The sequence below is a fragment of the Motacilla alba genome, chromosome 1A (assembly GCF_015832195.1).
Source record: "Motacilla alba alba isolate MOTALB_02 chromosome 1A, Motacilla_alba_V1.0_pri, whole genome shotgun sequence".
Lineage (NCBI taxonomy): Eukaryota > Metazoa > Chordata > Aves > Passeriformes > Motacillidae > Motacilla > Motacilla alba.
Genome location: NC_052031.1, coordinates 53,144,586 through 53,162,967, shown reverse-complemented (window position 1 = coordinate 53,162,967; position 18,382 = coordinate 53,144,586). Strand labels below are relative to the sequence as shown.

Sequence of the window (18,382 nt, the reverse complement as noted above, 5' to 3'; positions counted from 1 at the left end):
GTGATACATGATTCATCTGGCTTCTAACATATAATCAACACAACCAGATGTTTACTGTCTTTAGTGACAGTTTTCATCTCCACAGAACAACTCCTTGTCTTGTTTACTTTTCTACAGATTTTTTTGCTTGTTATTTCTCTAACAGAAATTTCTTTGCTTCTGTTGAGACAGTTTTCTAGCAGAGCTGGTTATGTTACTTCAGACTGCTTTTCCCCATCATGTGCCAGTGCACCTTTTTCCAAAGGCCATGCAATTGTATGAAGCCAGCATATAAATTTCCACCAGGCCCAGTGAGAGATTTAGAAAGCCACTGAGACAAATTCCTCCTCATTGCATGAGACCCACTAACCCGTCCAACTTACTTTTCAAAGTACCCACCTTCTGTAGGTATTTTCTGCATTAAAGATAGTATCTATTCCTTAGACACAGGGTAGCAGAGGACAGCCCTACCCATCCTGTTTTTCTCTAAGTGTGCAAGGTCTTTTTTACAGCTATACTTACTTGCTAATACATGAATGCACAGGAACAGCTTTATTCAGCCATAAATGTATTTTTCTACCAAAGAAAACAATAAAGAACTCCTCCTTGGAGGTCTTGCCTTCTCCTATTTCATATAACTGGTATTTGCTGCTAGAGTTTGCAACTGAGGGACCCGGGAAAGATTGTTATGTTATGCAATAGGAACATCCTTCGATTTTATTTACTTCGCTTAGAATAACTCCTCTAATTAGATGGAGGAAACCTGGTGTAGAAATGAGGACAGTCAATCAGATAAACATGTGGAGGGAAGAGCTAAACAACAGGCTTGTCCTTGCTATTACAGAGCGAGGACAAGAGAACTAACAACAGGTGTCAGTTGGCTGATCAACACTGTTGCCACAGATACTCTTGAGATCTGTCTTACCTCTGTAGTCTGTTTTCTGGGCTTGCAGTGCCAGACAATAAATAAATTACAGAAGGCAGTCTTATAAAGAACCTCTTCTTGATACAGCCTGCAGCATCACTGCCCTCCATACTCCTGTGTTTACAAACCCACTGGTTAAATTACAGCAGGACCTTATTTATTGTTCAATTTAGATGATTTAAGGACTGACTTAGAACTGCATCTTTCTTTTTGCTCATCAGTAGTTTTGAATTTCAAAATCTCATGCACTGTTGACTTATGAATGCTGTAGGCGTGTTCCTGTGCTTAAAGGTATGGGAATGTGTAGAACTGTGTGTATATATAGAACTGTGTTTAACTGTGTGTAAGCATTTTTAGAGCCTGGCTGCAGCTGTTAAAATGGGAACATCCTACTTATTAGTGTGAGTTCATCTGTCATGTTTCAAAATACTATTGAGATAACTTAGAAAAAAATTAATTACTAGTGCAGTCTTCAACAAAGTGAAAGGGTCAATCCTGGAGCTATTACTCATTCAGATTAAGGATAGTGGAGCCAGCCAAACAACCCATAAGAGTAATAGCATGGTTGAACCTTCTCATCAGATGTTAGAAACACACACCTCCTAAAGAGGAATTGCAGTGATTATCTAAAAGCCCTAATGAGGCATTCTAATACTTAACAGAAGATTTTTATGAAGGAAGTAAACTATCAAAAAATTATTTTCATTTCATAGAAATGAAAAGAGCAGATTTATATTAACTAATATTATAGATCCACAAAACCTTTTTACACTTTTTTACTTTCATCAGCTAAATCTTCTCTTTAAATAACCCTTTTTATTTTCTTTTGCTGTCGAATTTCAGTCATATCAGTTTTGATCCAAAAAAACATTTAGGTGTGTCCATCCTTACATGCTTTTTGATACCAACTCTGGTTATTCTAATGTGAGGTTTCTCATTTCTTGGCTGTGACTAATTGCCAAAGCACCACGTCTCCTGGAGTGCGCAGTCAGATGGAAGCAGAGAGGGCTGGATCCTGTTCTGAGCCCTCCTGGGTGACTGTGGGGAAGTTGGTTTGCCCTCTGGGCCTGGAGTTTCTCCACCAGTAAGACAGGGGTGATGATATGATCTTCCTCTGAAACGTCTCTTCTTCTCTGAGGGCTGTGTGGTGGCAAGGACACCTGCTCTGAGAGTGTGTCTGTCCTCTGTGCTCCAACCCAGAATCTTCCAGCCAGCTTCAGCCCATGCTCCTGCCCCACCAATAAAGACACATTTATCACTGCTATTTGGGAAAGCCTAGCTGTAGGAGAAGTAAAGGATATGCTAGAAAGTAATGCAATGCCTGTGGTATTCAGTGTGTAGCTAAGTCTGGGGGAGGATTAGTTACAGTAGGAAGGAAAGGATACAACAGTTAAATCCTGTTTCAAAATATTGAGAGGAAATGCATCAAATACAAGTGAAAGGCCCTTGTTCCCAAGAAACACCAAGAATCTGAGGAGTAGTTGTCTGTCACTTGTTCAAAGTTCAATGAATCACTTCTGATGGAACTACTGAGCACAGCTAGAAAGAGTCTCTGTAATGCTCGGCACCAATAGAGCCATAAAAGCTGAGGTAAGAAAAATGTGGATGGAAAGAATTGGCATGAATGCCTGTCATCTGACATTTAAAATATGTGAGAAATGGCAGCTTCTTTTACCATCAAACGGACATAGGACTGATGGATGTAAAAGCTGACAGATGAACAAACTGTGATTTTCAGACTTTGGGTGACAGGAAGACTCTTGGGACAGACAAAACCTTACCAAAAGAAACACTTATTCAGCTGAAATGCCATTTTGTGGATTTGCTGTTAAATCCGCCCGTTGGCTCCAGGACTCTGCCCATGCTACCTGCTGAGAACCATGCTCTCTGTTCCTCTGCTGATGTCAACAGCATCTGAGGCAGCAACACAGCAGCCAGTCAGCACAAAGCTCCTTGAACTGTTAAGTTCCTTTTGCTGTCTATTCCTGGTGCAGAAAAGCTTATCTTAGCTTGCTGTTCCTGGAGGACTGCTGGACTCCTGTGTCCATGTGAGCCCAGGAGAGGTGGCAATGGGAACACTGCCGAAGCCAAAGGAGCTTCTCTCCAGTCTCACTTCCACATGGTTGAGCATTGTTGTTGTGGCTTTGCTCCCTGGAGCCACCTGTGTTCATCCAGCCTGGGCACAGAAGCAGCACCTGCCTCAGTGGCTCAGCAGACACTGAGGCAGTGCAAACATGCAAAATTTAACATGCAAAATTAGTGGGCACCTTGCAAAAGGGGGTCTTGAGCCATAGTGTGTGAAGGCGAGAGGTGTGTAAATGTGTGTAGTAAATAAACTGGGGCAGCATTCCTTCCTGAGCCCCCAGAAAGGTGTGTAAAATGGCTTATTCCTTAAGTGTCATCATCCAAATTTTTCTTTCCCTCTCACACTCCCATGTTATCTCTGCTCATTCCCTCTTTTCTGGCAGGGCTACAACAGTTTGCCCCCAGTCATTGCTCAGCCCAAGAGCTGTCTGTACAATCCCAGATTATTTTTGCTGTCTTGCATTTGAAGAAAAAGGTATTGCAAAATTGCTACTTTGATTTATAGCTAGTAAGAGGAAAGGAAGAAAGCAAAATATTTAAAAACCCTCTTGTCTGCTTAATCATAGACCTGGATAATTTGTTTTGGTGAGAGAATGACAGTAATGGTCTGTGATGCCATATTACAAAACATTTCTGGAACAGAAGAAAATGGCCCTGTTTCCTACCAGGAAGCATTCTTGATTTTTTTTTTTTTTTTTTTAACATTGACATTAATTTCCTGTTGGACAATATTGATAATTATTCTTACAACTCCATTTCAGAGGCTTCCAGCTGTGCCTGAAGTTGTTGGTGCTTTTAAAGGACTCTTTTCTCTGGACAATGGTTAATCTGGATTATAGAAAATGTTCCAAATGGTATGAGAAAATCAATCCTGTCGCACATTTGGTTGGTTCAACAGAAATTACTGTTTGTGATCTTTTGGGACCCAAAGTCCCTTTCCTTAAGTAGAATATTTTTTCCCCCTAAAAATACATCCTCATTTCCACCCACTGATATACACAGGCTTTCCATTTTCTTCAGGAGAAACTGGCCACACTGTGACAGAGCAGCTTCACAGTCCTCAAGAAAAAATGTCTCTGCATTCTCTGTCAGTATGTGTGAGGACTGTAAGATGACTTAAGTGGCTACACGGGGTCACAGGAAATGGGAAATGCATTCTGAAATGTCTCTGGTTCTTCCAGGAAGGGATGGCAGGAGGGCCAGGGAATGAGGAGTTTATTGATCAGTCTTTCTTGAGTGGTAAGATGTAGACAAAGACAGCAGACGAGGAATGCTATGTCCTGCATAAATATAATTTAGCAAAATTGCAGAATAATAAGATTTTCTCCAAGCCTCAACTATTAAAAGGACCTGTGTACCCTTACTCACTGTGGTGATGCAGAAAGGATAGTTGGTAATGTTCTGCCCCTTAGGAAGAAGGTAGATGTCAGAAAATTTCCAAGCTGTAGCAGTATTTTAAGGCATTTGCTCCCCTCATAAGAGATTTAAGGGCACGTTCTTGCGCTTAAGACTGCATCTTGTTATGAGCCCTCTGCTCTTCAGGCCAAATCCCATTGACTTCAGGGCCCTGTAAGGGCATCGAGCCCCAGCAATTAAACAGCAGGCACACCAACCTTTTAGAGTAAATAAATTGGTCGGACCCAGCTAAAAGTGCAGGTGCTACCCCATCCATACCCAGTCACGGAAGTAGAGCTCAGAATCCGAATATTTAATCAAAGGTGGGTGAGTGATTTGTGTGATGACTGATGTTGGGACACAGACTGAGACTGCAGCACAGGCATTGCACACTGAAGGAATAAGAATAAATTCTTTATATTTTTTGTATTACCTTTGCCTTCACGTCAGTGCTGGTTACTTTAACCCCTGCTCCCATTCAGCTACACTGAACAGTACGTAACTGGGAGGAATCAAACCTCAGTGACTCTCTTGATCTACAGACTGACCTGTGATTTTGCCCTAAAGTTAAAGGAGAAGTAATTGCCCATTTATATGGGATTAATAACAGCATTTGGTCTGCAAACAACAGGAATTGCAGTGCCTCATTTTATAGAGAGGCCCTGTAACAGCTTCTGGCTTCTGTAATAGCTGCTGTGAAAATTTCTCTCTCCTCATCCTCACTCGCATGCCAGCACAGACACCCAGTCCCTTTCTTTTCTCTGTTAGGGGAATAGCAGTCCAGGCTTGTTCCTGTTACGTGCAGAGCCTTAATGTTCCTTTTATGTGCGGAGTAATGTGGGGACTCACTCAGGAATAGTGTTAATTCACGTGTTTCTGCTCCCAAATGTACTTTCACATCTCACTGGTGGGGGTCATAAAAAGTAAGCTGCATATTTTCTCAATCCTTTATTTCTTCTGTACCTTATATTGGAAAATTGTCCCTTTTTTGTACTTGTGTGAGTACTTTGTTGAATGGTGGATGTCCTAATTTAAACTGGGGTCAGTAATAGTTCTTCCCTTGCTTCTGAATTTACCCAGATGGACATGGAGCACCTGAAAGAAACAATCTGCTAACATGCTTTGTATCTTTTGATGTTGCAGAGCAGAAGAATCCATATCAGATGATGACAAAAGGAGGTAGGTGCTCTGCTCAACCTGGGTTAGCTTTATTTGCAATAAGCTGCAGTGAGTTCTTCCACCAGTTCTGCATCCTTCCTTCCCTCCTCCTAACTCCCAGCAACACCAACAAAGCAGAGGAGAAACAAAAAGAGAGGAAAAAATCTCACACAGTCAGGTATTGATGAGTCCACCCAGCCTGTTATGGAGCTGGGGAGGTGCGAACTTTGTGGCAAAAAGAGCACATTATCTCGCAGCTGTAGGTGGTGTGCTCGATAAGGGCTGGTGGCCTCTGCCTTCACACCAGCACCGCCACAGAAAGTGACATTAGCACTTGTGGGAGATCTCTGCTGGGCTGGAAGTTGAAGGAAGTATGAGTCTGTCATCAAGCAAATTAGAAATTGGCTCAGACCCCTAGGAGGTGGAGGAGGTGTGATTAATTCAGCACTTAACAGGGCAGAGCAGTGTAAAGGGAGTCTCTGCAGGTAACTCCAGGCCTAGTAGAGGCTTTAAGGGCCCAGTTTTTTACCCCCCTTCATCTGTCCCTGCTTTTCATACAGGCTCTTTGGAGCCAGAAATTATCCTCCGCAAGTCTGTGAAGGGGAGAGGGTTGGGCCATGAAAGTACCTAAGACACTTGTGCTCCTTTATACTAACAGTTTTCTCCAAGTGTGACCCTAAGCAGGGGCAGGCAGGTTGCATTTATTAATGAGGTCAAAGGGCTATTTAACTGGTGTGCATTGTTTGAAGTGTGGTGCTTTGGTGGTCCCAGTATCAAACATCAGTGTCAGATTAGCTCTGTTCTCAGTTGCATATACTCAGAAGAAGCTGGGCAGGTGGAGTTTATTATTGTCACAAGACAGCTGGGATTTCGTGATAAACATCAGGAATTTGAGTGAAAAAGTAGCTCCTTTCACAGGGAGAAGCGTCCCAGCTGATGTGCCTGTAATTGTTTCTCCACCAGGAACTATGGCGGGGTGTATGTGGGCCTCCCGTCGGACGCAGCCACCATGGCTCCCAGTCAGACAAAAGCTGCACCCAAAGGTACTGGCAGGTTGCGGATTTATTTGCTCTTGCTTTCCAGGGATCATTTTATCTAGTAGGATGTATGTCCTTTAAAAATCAATTATTATTTCAGACAGACTGGCTAGCCTTGAAGCCTCTTAAGCCTGTGGGGCTATTTATACTTGTCAAAGGGATTGTTCCTTTTTATTTAAAATTTAACATGCTTTTCCAGAAGGATCCTAGAGCAGATGCTGACAGTGTAGGTACATGGTCTTCTGAACATCTTCTCCACTCTCTGACTGCTTTGTGAATTGAAAGAAAACAAAACCCTGTTAGGACTTAAGAGGCTGTGATAGATGCACTTGCAGAGCCCCGGCGCTATTTTTAGTTTTGAAGGTATTTACTTGCATTGTGGTGAATTCCAGTAATAACAGTAAGCGCTTGCTTTCAGGTTTATTTCTGTTCTTAAATGAAACCCAGCAGAAACTGTTTCTTTTCCATGTTATACTTTTGAGCAGTGGGAAAAAGCATTAGATTTATAGCTATTTAATTTACAAGTCATAAACATGTAATTATGAAATAATGTAATATTCTTTTGATTTAACACAAAAAAATGCTTCTGTACATATGTACAGCACAGAGTTTAGTCACTGACTGGTGCTTTCAAAATTTGCTGCAAAACAAGAAAATGAAAAACAGTAACACTTATACCAAAATAAAAGTAGATGGTTTTGGAACAGTACTAACTAAACAAAACACTTTTTTTTTTTTAAAAGATTTTAACCATCTTTGTCTTTCATTTTCTAATTAAGATTAGAAAGAAATAAAGACATCAAGATGCAAACAGCCCGAGGTACAGTATATTTTGAATAATATAATGTGCTTGGCATGCATTTGTTGGACAGAACAAGGCAGCAGTGCTCCCTGTGATGCTCAAAGTTGGTCTGGGAACCACCAAGTTACATCTCCAGCTGCATCTTAACTTCTAAAGGCTAGACCAGGGACCAGTTCTCAGTGGGTGCGGATATAAATAGGACAGTAGTATAGTCGTCTTCTTGGTAAGAATTGAGAAGCAAGGAAACTTCATTTGGGAGCAAATAAAAATCAAATACCCTTAGTGGTACTCCAGACCTCCCATGAGAGGTGAGGTATATCAAATCAGCATCTGCAGAGACAAAGATTTTTCCAGGAATGAGGATTTTGCAGTTAGAAAACATCTCCTTTTTTGGAAGGACCTTGAAGACTATAGTGTGTCACTCTCTAAGTAATGTATTGGAGCTTTCCCCTTGCTATGGGAGTATCTGTGGGGGCTTCATTTTCCACCAGCTATAATAGGACATTGAAGATTTATAGGCTCTATTCCTGAGTGAAGAGTTTTGACTAACTAAGTTTAAAAAAAAAAATTTAATAAGTTCATGTCTGCAGAAAAAATAAAAACAAACCAAGTTTCCATTCAGTACTTGAACTACATAAACATTGACAAATTTGGATAGGGAACTGTTTTGATGTCTAGCCAGTAGGGAGCTGAAAATTATTAAGCTGCCAACAATTTCCATAAGAAGCAGAGCCCTTTCCTAATTTGGGTGAAGAGCCAGAAACAGTTTTGACTGGTCCTGGTGCTGGATGCAGGTCTTGTAGAGCAGAACACATATAATAAGTGCCTTTATTATATGAGTGTTAAAGCCTCAGAACTTTTGTAGGAGCAGTCCTAAACAGGGAGAATTTCAGGTGGTCTTCACAGCTAATTTCAGTAACCTGGCTGAGATGTCTAAGCTAGAAACACCATCACCCTTGACCAGGACAAGGCTCAAGCACCATCTTGAGATTGCAGCTTTCCATCTGTGGTTTATGAACAAAGTCTGAGTTACTTAGGTCCTTGTCTAAGTGCTTTAGTTGAATGTTTGAGGCTGGATAGAATCAATCACTTGACTTTTTTTTTTGCTATTTAAAATAGCTGAAAGTGTGCTTTGCCTTCATTCGTGCAAGATCAGAGCTTAGCTGCTGACTCAAGTCTTACACAAAAGAGCAGCTTCAAATCTGCAAAGGTTCCTCTGAGCTCCACAAGTTTATGTGCTTGTGTGTCTGAAGTTCTGGACTACAAATCTCTCAGCTTCTAGTGCTGACCTAGTTGTCTGGTTTATGTATAGAACATTCCTGTATTGCTTTTCCGCTATTGCTTTACCACTCTACCTAAATCTGTTCTTATCTGTTCTTTCTTTCCTTTTTTTCTTTTTTTTGAACAGTCTATTAAGAACAGTTGCTAGTGCTTTTGGAGAAAGCTGTCTTTGTGCTGAAGATTTTGATATTTACACAGCCTTCCGGAGAGCAAGAGAGATCAGAGCACGAAAAAATCTAAACTGTTGCAAGTTCCAACTATGGGTAAAGCTTAAAGTACAGCGTTGAATCAGTTTCCAATGATAGTTGCATTATGGAAACCTCCTGCTGTTCTCCAGTGAAAGATGAAATTAGTGAACTCATGGTGGATGTTTCTGCACAAGAGCTAACTTTGATGATCTGCAACTTATTTCTCTGTGGCCATATTGCAGATTCCATCAGCTATCAGCTATGCTTTGTATATTTCCTTGAACAAGTTTGATAGATTTTATATAGAAAACCATCACTACTGTCCACTCAATAGTTTCTATGGTAGGTTCCTGTAAATTAATTGTTATTTTACTTCAGAGTAATATATTTGACAAGTTTGCATCTTTTTGGGAATATTGCAAATTTTAATATTTTTGCTGTGAAATATTAAGAATAGGATGAAACAAGCTTAAGACCTTAACGTTCTTTATAATTATTACTGTCCTTTTTATACCATGAGACAAATATTAGTGTTTAATTTTCACCTTGTAAAAAGATGTTGTTCAAGGAAATTGATTCAAATAAGAACCGTATACTTAATTTTATTATTTACATGTCTGTTTATAGTTTACTTTAGCTATATCTCTTTTATATTACTGTACATTCATGACCATTTTTAAAATTAAAAGAAGACAGCAAACCAGAAAATTTGGACATGAAGAAATAAGCCACCGTGAACCGTGAAATTCCTGCCCTTTTCACTGACACCCATTACTACCAACGAACTACCATTGACTATGATTTCCAGTAACTTGCAGCTTTCACTTTTATATAGTGGTAATTTGATGTGAGGCTTGCAAAAAGAGATATTTAGAAGTATTCCTTGTTTGTCCTCTTTTAATTATTTGTGACATTATTTATTGCTATTCTCTAGAAATCTGCTACTTGGTTTATCAATGATTTCAGGCTTCCAGCTCCTGAAGACAAACATGCATCTCATTCTTAACCATGCACCTCAAACTGAGATGAAATAAGCTTGAAGATTAAGATGTGGTGTTAAAATATCTCTCAGTATGAATGAAAGTCTGTAGATTATATCTGCAGTGTCTTGTTCTTGCAAGCCAGACTGGTGAGGACTCAAGTAGCCCTGGGTGATAAATATGCAGGCTTTTCTCCTACCTGCTTACCATAGCATGAGGGTATAGTTTCCACTTCACATGTTCCACAAATGGCCAAAATGGTTTGCACAAGTTTATTTAGTACAGAGCAATGCCTGACCTGATTACAATTGTCTTTCCCAAAGCAGAAAAAGCACCAGTCATCCTAGGATATGTCAGCGTTCAGCTTGTGCTCAAAAAGCCAACAGCAGATGCCAGTAATCAACCCAGTTGTTTATTCACTTCTATCCTTCAGTTGCTGGGAAGAATCATCATAAAGGTGCACAGGGCTAAACTCGAACATCACTTGTTCTGCTACTGACATCTGAAGCCCCATGTGTGGGCAGAGGGAAGAAAGAGGTGATTGCTGATAAACAGCTCCTTGCAGCTGGTGGTGGGACAGTTGCAAGGGGTATTTTCCTTGGTTCACATCATTGCTTGTTTTTCCTCTGCAGAGCTACAGAGAAGCTTGGAGCACTTTGCAGAATTGGTCTTTTAATGTTTCATCCTCTGAATGTGTGGGAGGTACAGTGGTTTCTTAATATTTTTGTTCCTCTGCATCCAAAAGTTTACTGACCAACTGACAAATGTGCAGTATCATAGACTGGAACCTCTAAAATAGATGTACATTCATTTGTGCTATGCAGGCCTGTGCCATCAAACTAAAGAGCTAGGGCCAAGCCCTTGTCTTCAATTTGCAGATTCTTGCCTTTTGTTTTCCCAAAGATCCATGAATCTAGAAACTGTGTTACAGGATGCTGTATTCTGTCCTGGCCAAATTCTGATTTTCTGCTCATGAAAAGTCCTCTATGGTGAGCAGCCTTTGTTAATAAAAGCACATGTCATTTCATGGAGAGAGTATCTGCTCTTTCAAAACTTACGATCTATGGATATTTCTGGTAGGAGGAGGAACAGAAAAGAAACCCTATATGCCAGCTGCCAGCTGTGCATGTGACGGCATCCTTGGAGAATATTTAGGCACTCAAAAGATGGTTCAGTGGGAGAACTGAGAACAGGACACAAGGAACCATTGAATGACAGAGTTATTATTAAGAAATATACTTTGGTTTTGTTGAAACATCTTGAATTACCATTTGTGAAAAATAAACATTTAAATGTTGGGGCTGTAATACCATTTTCCTTGCAGTGGTTACTGTTTCTCCAGCCAGAGATGAGGAGCCAGTGGAAGTAATTCAGCAAAGAGTTGATTTGGGCTTTATAATCTCAGAATCTCTGATCTGAAATTCTTTGGCAGCCCAGAAATACTATGCTTGAATTCGTGAATCTTGAAAAATTCAGGGGTAGGAAAACCTAAGATTAAAACAACAGTTTGTGACCAGCTGAAAAACACTAGAAATATCTTATATTGCAAATTTTGGTCTCGTGCAAACCATATCACCTCAAAGCTTCTCTTTTGTATCATGCTAATGAGACAGTGCATTTATTTTGCTTTCTACTTAATGCAGGAGCTTTGGTATAAGTGCCGAACCTCTCAGTTTCTGGGTAGTCCAGACAGAAATACTGCCTGTGTTTTATGTGCCATACACATCTTAGTGTAGTTCAGATGATGTGACAATTCTAAGCCTCTGTGTTGCTCAAGGGTTAAATCTTGTCACTAAGAGAGTTGCAGAAGACCTGGTAAAAGCCACTGTAAGCTCAGTTATAACTTCATTTGCTAGAAATTAAATCCTTTCCTAGCAAAGAGTCCACACAAGGCTGAAGCTGCAGAAAATCATAGAGGTGAAATTTATCTCTAATGAAAACAAAGTACTAATTTACTTGTTTTCATCCTGCATGTCCAACAGAGGAGACTGCTGTATGGCACTATGGTTGAAATGGCATCACTATTCCCTGTCACCCACACAAGTCTAGCAATTCTCAATAATCATGCTTCCCAAGCAGTCAGTGAGTCACTGCTGATCTGTTTTCTGCAAAGTAGACCTCTGTTTGGTTCCCATGGTGATCAGAAGTGACAATTATTATGGGCTGCTACTACAGTTTCTCAGCTGTGTGTGCCCTCTGAAAGAAGCTCTTACCTGTTTATAGTCCCTGGGTGTTTTGCAGTGCATCATCATTGCTTCATACTGACAGCAATTTAAATGCTTCAGGTGAATTGACTTTGTGAAAACAGGCTGAAGGAGGAAGATTTGGGCAGTATTTTTGTTTTGCAATGTATTTAGAACAAGATGAAGAAAATAACAACTCTGTAAACTTTCCATAGAGCAATGGTGTTCCAGTATTGCAGGAAATCTTTTGAGGCTGGGCTAAATGACTCAGCCCTTGTTTTAAAGACAATCAAGCACAGAACTTAGGTTTATCACAATAGGAGCTACTTCATTTTACCTCATCTGACAATTTTTGCTGAAACTCAGGAGTTTTCAAACACAGAAGAATTTCCCAGACAGCAGAAATCTGTCACCCCTGTTGTGGGATCTTCTGTGTACTGGTCACTATCTGGTCACTATTAAAATACTTATAGCTGAAGATAGGACTCAGCTCATGAACCAGATCATTCTGTGAAGTGCAGTGAAACTCTCATTAGCATAACTGTACTGAGAAAAGTACCACAGGATGAAGCCTGGGTAAAAGTGGGCTTTGTGTGCCAGAAAGGAGAAAACACATAGGAGAACAGGAGAATGGGGATTATTATGCAGTGAAGACAGATGTAGAAATAGGTTAGGAACAGAAAATTATGTAAAAAAGGAAATACCTTAATTAAGTATTCACTCCATTTCTCTGTGATTCTAATCTCTAGAAAATAGAGCAAGAAGTAGACAGCTGCCAAATTGTTTTAAGACTGAAGAGAAATGTGAGTTTGCTTATCAGGTCATTCCAACCCTCAGATCTCTGAGACTGCAAACTTTAAGGAAATAACTTGTCTCATTTTTATTTGCTTAAAGTCCAGTGTAATGAGCCCATGCACCTTAAAGGTCCTTTTGGGTGTTACCAGGATATATAAATATCCTGCTGTCTCTTTCAAAATTTCTTTTGGCATTTCCTTAGTTTATGTCTCTATGCAGACTGTGAAAATACTCAAGATGTAAAAACAATTAACAGGATTAATATAAGAATAGATTACAGAACATGCAAAAAGGAAGCCAATGTTTCATCTGAAAAACAGTGTAGAGATAGAACTTTAACTTTGGTTTAGTTATGCCATGTATTTTAGATTTATGATATAACTAACGAATCACTGTGCAAGTGATTCATTTGGGTCACAGCACCTTATTGGTACTCTAGAATTTTGTTTGGTACTCACAGAATTTTGTTTCTAGTCTTTGATTCAGACTAGATTCTAGCATTCATCCTATGTTACAGGAGATGGCACTAATGTGAAATACTAAATGCCACTCTTCACCTTTGTTGCCCACCTCTTGTGTTGTCTGAATCTCAGTGTTGTCTGCAGGATGGCTTCGTCTCCAAAAAAAGCTGAGGTTGTGATTCAGAATGACAGTTAATTAGAAGAAAGTCATATTTGATAACAGTTTTATGGGGGATACCAGACTGCTAGAAAGTGCAAGACTTCATTGCCATTAGGGAGGTAGTCAAACTTTGGAGAGTCCACACTGTGTCACTATCAAACTTGACTTGGCAGTTTGCAATATAAAACCACACACATAAATAAACAAAATCTGGGAGGTAACACACACTTTCAAGCTTATATCTAATATCATGTTTATGGTTATGTATTACTGGAGTCTGACTGTAACCTTGAGCTGTGAATATTTACCTAAACTACAGCTAGGTTTGCCTTCCCCAAAGGATATTGCTATGAGGAAGCCTTGGAAGGACTCCCACTGCCTGGTTTGTTTGTAGGAGCCTCACATGGTTATGGGAAATCAACCAATAGAGTTTCTCTAAAATTAAAATATTTAATCAGATTATAATGTATAAATAATATCAACTTGATCAAACTCCAAGTACCTGGTTATTAAAACAATGTACTTATTATTTGAAGTCTCACATGAAATCAGCTGCCTGCTTCTTTTTCCTCTTCCAAATTGTGAGTTACCTTAATAAATAAATAAATAAATTCTTTTGGCTTTACATGGAACTGCTTCAGATCATCAGATAGAACCAAACCATTTTTGGCAGGGAATTAATTTCTAATAAGGAAACTGTGCCAGCCAGGAAAGACAGAGGGCTTTTAAATTCAAAATTATTTTAATAGGATGAATAGTAGTTGGAGAATTTACACAGGACTGTTAAAGAGCCTTTGTTTAAGAAATTATTGCTTGTGTAAGCATTGCTTCTTGAGAAACCCAAGATTTCCAGTGAAAAGAACCCTGAAAATCACCACTTGAAAAATAAGTTTTGATTTATGATAATATTTTCTCAAGAGCAGAATTGTGTTTTTCTCCTTGAATTTCAAGAGGAAGCCAAATTCTCATTGGAGCCAGTGAGTAAACAGTCTACCTTTCCTTGCCTGCAAACAATCACAGATAATTCTCATTCAGAGGTACAAGAAAAAACATAACTGGTTTTAGGAACATATATGTTCATACACTTGAAATAAATCCAAATCTTTAACAAACTGGTGTAGATTAGACTAGATTTCATGCTCTTCCTTTCAAGTATTATCATTAAAACATGATACTTCTTTTTTTTTTTTTTTTTCTTTTTGGTTGAAATAATCCCAGCAAAAATATTTCTTCCTTGTGAGTTGCAAGAACATGTAATTCTTTATAATTTGCAGCACTTCTTGCACTATTTCTTTTTTTTTACCTAGAGTTCAACTTCTGGCATAAAAAACCTCTGCCACAGACTATGTTTTCCCGATGGGCTATGCTCACACCTGTGCTCAGCTGAGCATTCCAAGTTGGTGCTGCTGGAGATTTTATCCTGAACGCTTCACTACTCAGCTGTCTGTCTCAACTTCAGTTGAAACAGGGACAGTGTTGTTTGATCATTCTGCAGGAGGAACATTTACTGCATGTATGACTGTGTCATCTGGAGATTTGTACTGGCACAGTTTGAGGAGTCTTCATTATCCATGAGGATATTGAAACCTCATCTTGGCTCCTGCATGACACCTACTTGAAATGGTTTAGCCCCAACCAGCAACTAAGGCCCACAAAGCCACTCTCTCACTCCTCCCAGGTGGGATGGGAGAGAAAACTGGAAAAGTGAGATAACTCATGGACTGAGATAAAGCAAAAGCTTCACACACAACCAAAACAAATAAGGAATTAATTCACCACTTCCCATGGGCAGGCAGGTGTTCAACAATCTCGAGGAAAGCAGGGCTGTGGCACACCTAACACTGACTTGGGAAGACGAACACCATCACTCTGAAAGTCCTCCCCCTTCATTCTTCTTCCCCCAGCTTTATATGCAGGTATGGAATGTCCCTTGCATCACTGGGGGTGAGCTATCCTGCCTGAGTCCCCACCCAGCCTCTTGTGAGCCATCAGTCCACTTGCTGGTGGGATGGTAAGAGGCAGAGATGGCCTTGATTCTATGCGAGCCCTGCTCAGCAATAATGAAAACATCCCTGAATTACTAACTCTGTTCCCAGCAAAAATCCACAAAAACACAGCCTCACAGAGTAGCCTGAGCTACTCTGAAGGAAATAAACTCTTAACCCAGCCAACAGCAGCAAGCTCCTTCAAATTTTGTGTTACAAAGTTGGAAGGCACAAAATGGTGGGAAAGTGTCTCCATCACATTTCAGTTTGTGCAGTGATGTGCAGAACAAGAGTAAGCACTACTGGTAAATTAGTTGGATGGATGACTTGGCCACACTTCAGTCTCTTCGGAGTGGCTTGAAATGGTGACAAAAGGAGCAACATAAGTAATCAGTATCACAAATACCTGTATTAAACATTGCAAATGCTAGTGGTATCTGGTGTTCTGTCCTGTGAAAATTTCACTTGCATGCCCCTGTAGGTGGTAAAGGAAATTACTCCTGGTAGAGTTTTTACCCTAAAAATTAATTCTTCAGAGTGGCTGATCAGTTTTCTTGCCTAGGTCATGGGGTCTGGCTGATGTACACAGGGTGTAGCTCTTCATAATCCGGAACCTCCGCTCTGCAGCCTGCCAGTTTTGTCACATAGTCACATTTGTCACTGTAGTGCACCTCCATGCTGTCTGCCCATGTGAATAGTCACAGTGGCCTGGAGAAAGAGCTGGTTGACTGCTGAGGTAGAAGGACACATCCATGGCATACTCCCTCTGTTGATCCCACTGTCTCTTTGTTGCTCTCAGTGAGGTATGGCAGCTACACATCAACCAAGGGAGCAACCACATGCTGGTGATCATCCCTAGGCCAGCTGCGTCCCCACCCAGGACAGCAGGCCAGCACAAACACTGCTGTGCTGGAGAGGCTGGGCTGGTCTTTGGCTGGCCAAAGTCTTAAGCAATGCTGGTGTTTGTTTTTCTGCCACCCTTGCTCTCTTAGCAGCAGAACCCAAGAAACTGCACTGACTTTCCTTTTATGTGCCTCCTGGACAAGCCTCATGTTCAGAGCTGTGCTGGTGACAATCAAATTAATCATCATCCCATCATCCATTGTACATTGCTAGGCTCTCCCAGCAGTCTCCGAGTCTTATCCCAGGCTGTAGGCTGAATAAATCCTTGACCAAAGTAGGTCAGCAAACCATGCCTGGCCTCGAGAAACAGTTTGATCAAGGACAGCAAATTTCTCACTATTGTTCTTAAGAATTTTCTTCAAAAGTAATAATTTTCTTTCAAATGGGAAAGAGCTTTACAGACGTGGATGGCAATGAAAGCTCCCTGAAGCTTGGATCCTCTGCCAGTACTTTACAGAAAAAGTGTTCTGATCTGATAAGAGAGAATCCCAAAGCAGGGGATTTACAAAAGAAAAAAATTAAAAATGCGTAAGGAATCCTTTGTAATGAACCTTCATACACCTCTGGCATTCTCATTTCTGTAACATTCAATTGCTCGTTCCTTAAAAGCAGACAATATCTGAAGCTTTGTTTCCATAATATCTATACATGTAATTTTAGCGGCTAAAAATGTACCTTTTTTCAAAATAGTTATTTCAAATTTTGAAAAAAGTTGCTCTATGTCTACTATCCCGATTCCCAAATGTATCCAAATTCCCAAATTTCCCAAATTAATTAACCAATCACTTCAAAGCATCTGGTCCTTCATTTTTCACTTTATGGTTTCATTTTAATAGATAGACTCAAGTGCTGGTTTTAAAATGAGGGGTTATGAAATTTTACAAAATATTTAGCAATGAGAACGCTAACAGTACTACTTTTCACTTTGGCACTGCCTGCGACAAAGTTATAGTTTGTGGATATAACTTAAAAATCAAATTATTTTAAATAACTTTGCCTCTAAAGGAGCTTTTAGATTAAGCCCCAAAGATTAGAGTATATAAAAATGAGGCATCTGGGCTACTTCAGATTGTCCTCTAAGCCATAAAAATATATCTCTGAGGTTTTTTCTATAGAGAAATTCTTGCTGTTGTCCAGTGATTCATTAGAGCTCTGGTCTAGCCTCTCTACAGATGTTACTATTATTCTGCAATGAAAAAAGGCAAGCAGCCATTTCTGGTCACTCTGTAAAGTCTTGAAAGCAATATAGCTTAAAATAAATGTTTGTATCCTGCGGTGTTCTTTTGACCCCCAATGCACTTTAGGCACTACTAAACTATAAATAAGATCAAAAGATTCACTCTCTCATGCCCAGAAAATTTGAAGAATACCAAAATTAGGCTTCCTGATATATTTCTATTAGGACACATTTTTTGACAACGTGATCAATATTATTTTTATGCTACAATAGATTAACCTAATTGGATATTTATGGAAAAGTATATTTTCTCTTGGAATTTTGCCAATGCTTGTTTATTCATTTTATAATTATTTTATCCTTGCTTTGGGCCAATTTGTTGCCCGGGATTATGCTTTCCTTGCCTGTGTGCAAGTTTGATAATAAAAATTCAATTGTTTATGTCCTTTCTTATTTTTGGACTACTGAAAGCTGGTTCTTTATTAACAAAATATGGATAATTAATGAGGGCAACATCTCATATTGTCAGTTGCTATCTAAAATGCAAATCTTGAAAATGTCAAATCTTCAGATTGCTATAACTCAAATTATTTTGTTTTGCCGTTACTGAAATTTACTGGGAACTCAAAAGCTTCCATCATCCTGCTGAATGGGTTAAAATAAACTTCAAGAGAAAAAGAAGGGTGGTACCCTTTCTGCTTCCTGAAAACTCATGTAGGTAGAGCAAGGTAAGAGAGAGATTTGAAAAGAGAGCCCAGCACCTGCCTTTGGGTTGACAGTCATTCTTTGGGAGTGTGATGTGAAAGTGTAAAGTTTTCCTAACCACCCAGATAACAAGCCTGTAAAAACAGTTAATCAGTCATTTATTCTCTCCATGTCTTTAATTTT

General features: G+C 39.7%; 1 protein-coding gene across 17 annotated transcripts in view; it reads left to right on the top strand.

Moving 5' to 3' along the window:
- C1AH12orf75 (chromosome 1A C12orf75 homolog) overlaps positions 1-18,382 on the top strand; it is a 68,286-nt gene that overhangs the window by 12,122 nt on the left and 37,782 nt on the right. For 9 of the 17 annotated variants that reach the window (XM_038154139.1, XM_038154137.1, XM_038154136.1 and 6 more), the window contains 2 exons: positions 5,528-5,563; positions 6,506-6,585. In XM_038154139.1, the coding sequence (XP_038010067.1) occupies positions 5,528-5,563; positions 6,506-6,585 (116 nt within the window). Of the gene's footprint in view, positions 1-3,750; positions 3,844-5,527; positions 5,564-6,505; positions 6,586-7,358; positions 7,400-8,789; positions 18,223-18,382 lie in introns of all 17 variants that reach the window. The other 8 variants (XR_005258975.1, XR_005258971.1, XR_005258972.1 and 5 more) reach the window with 5 other exon arrangements.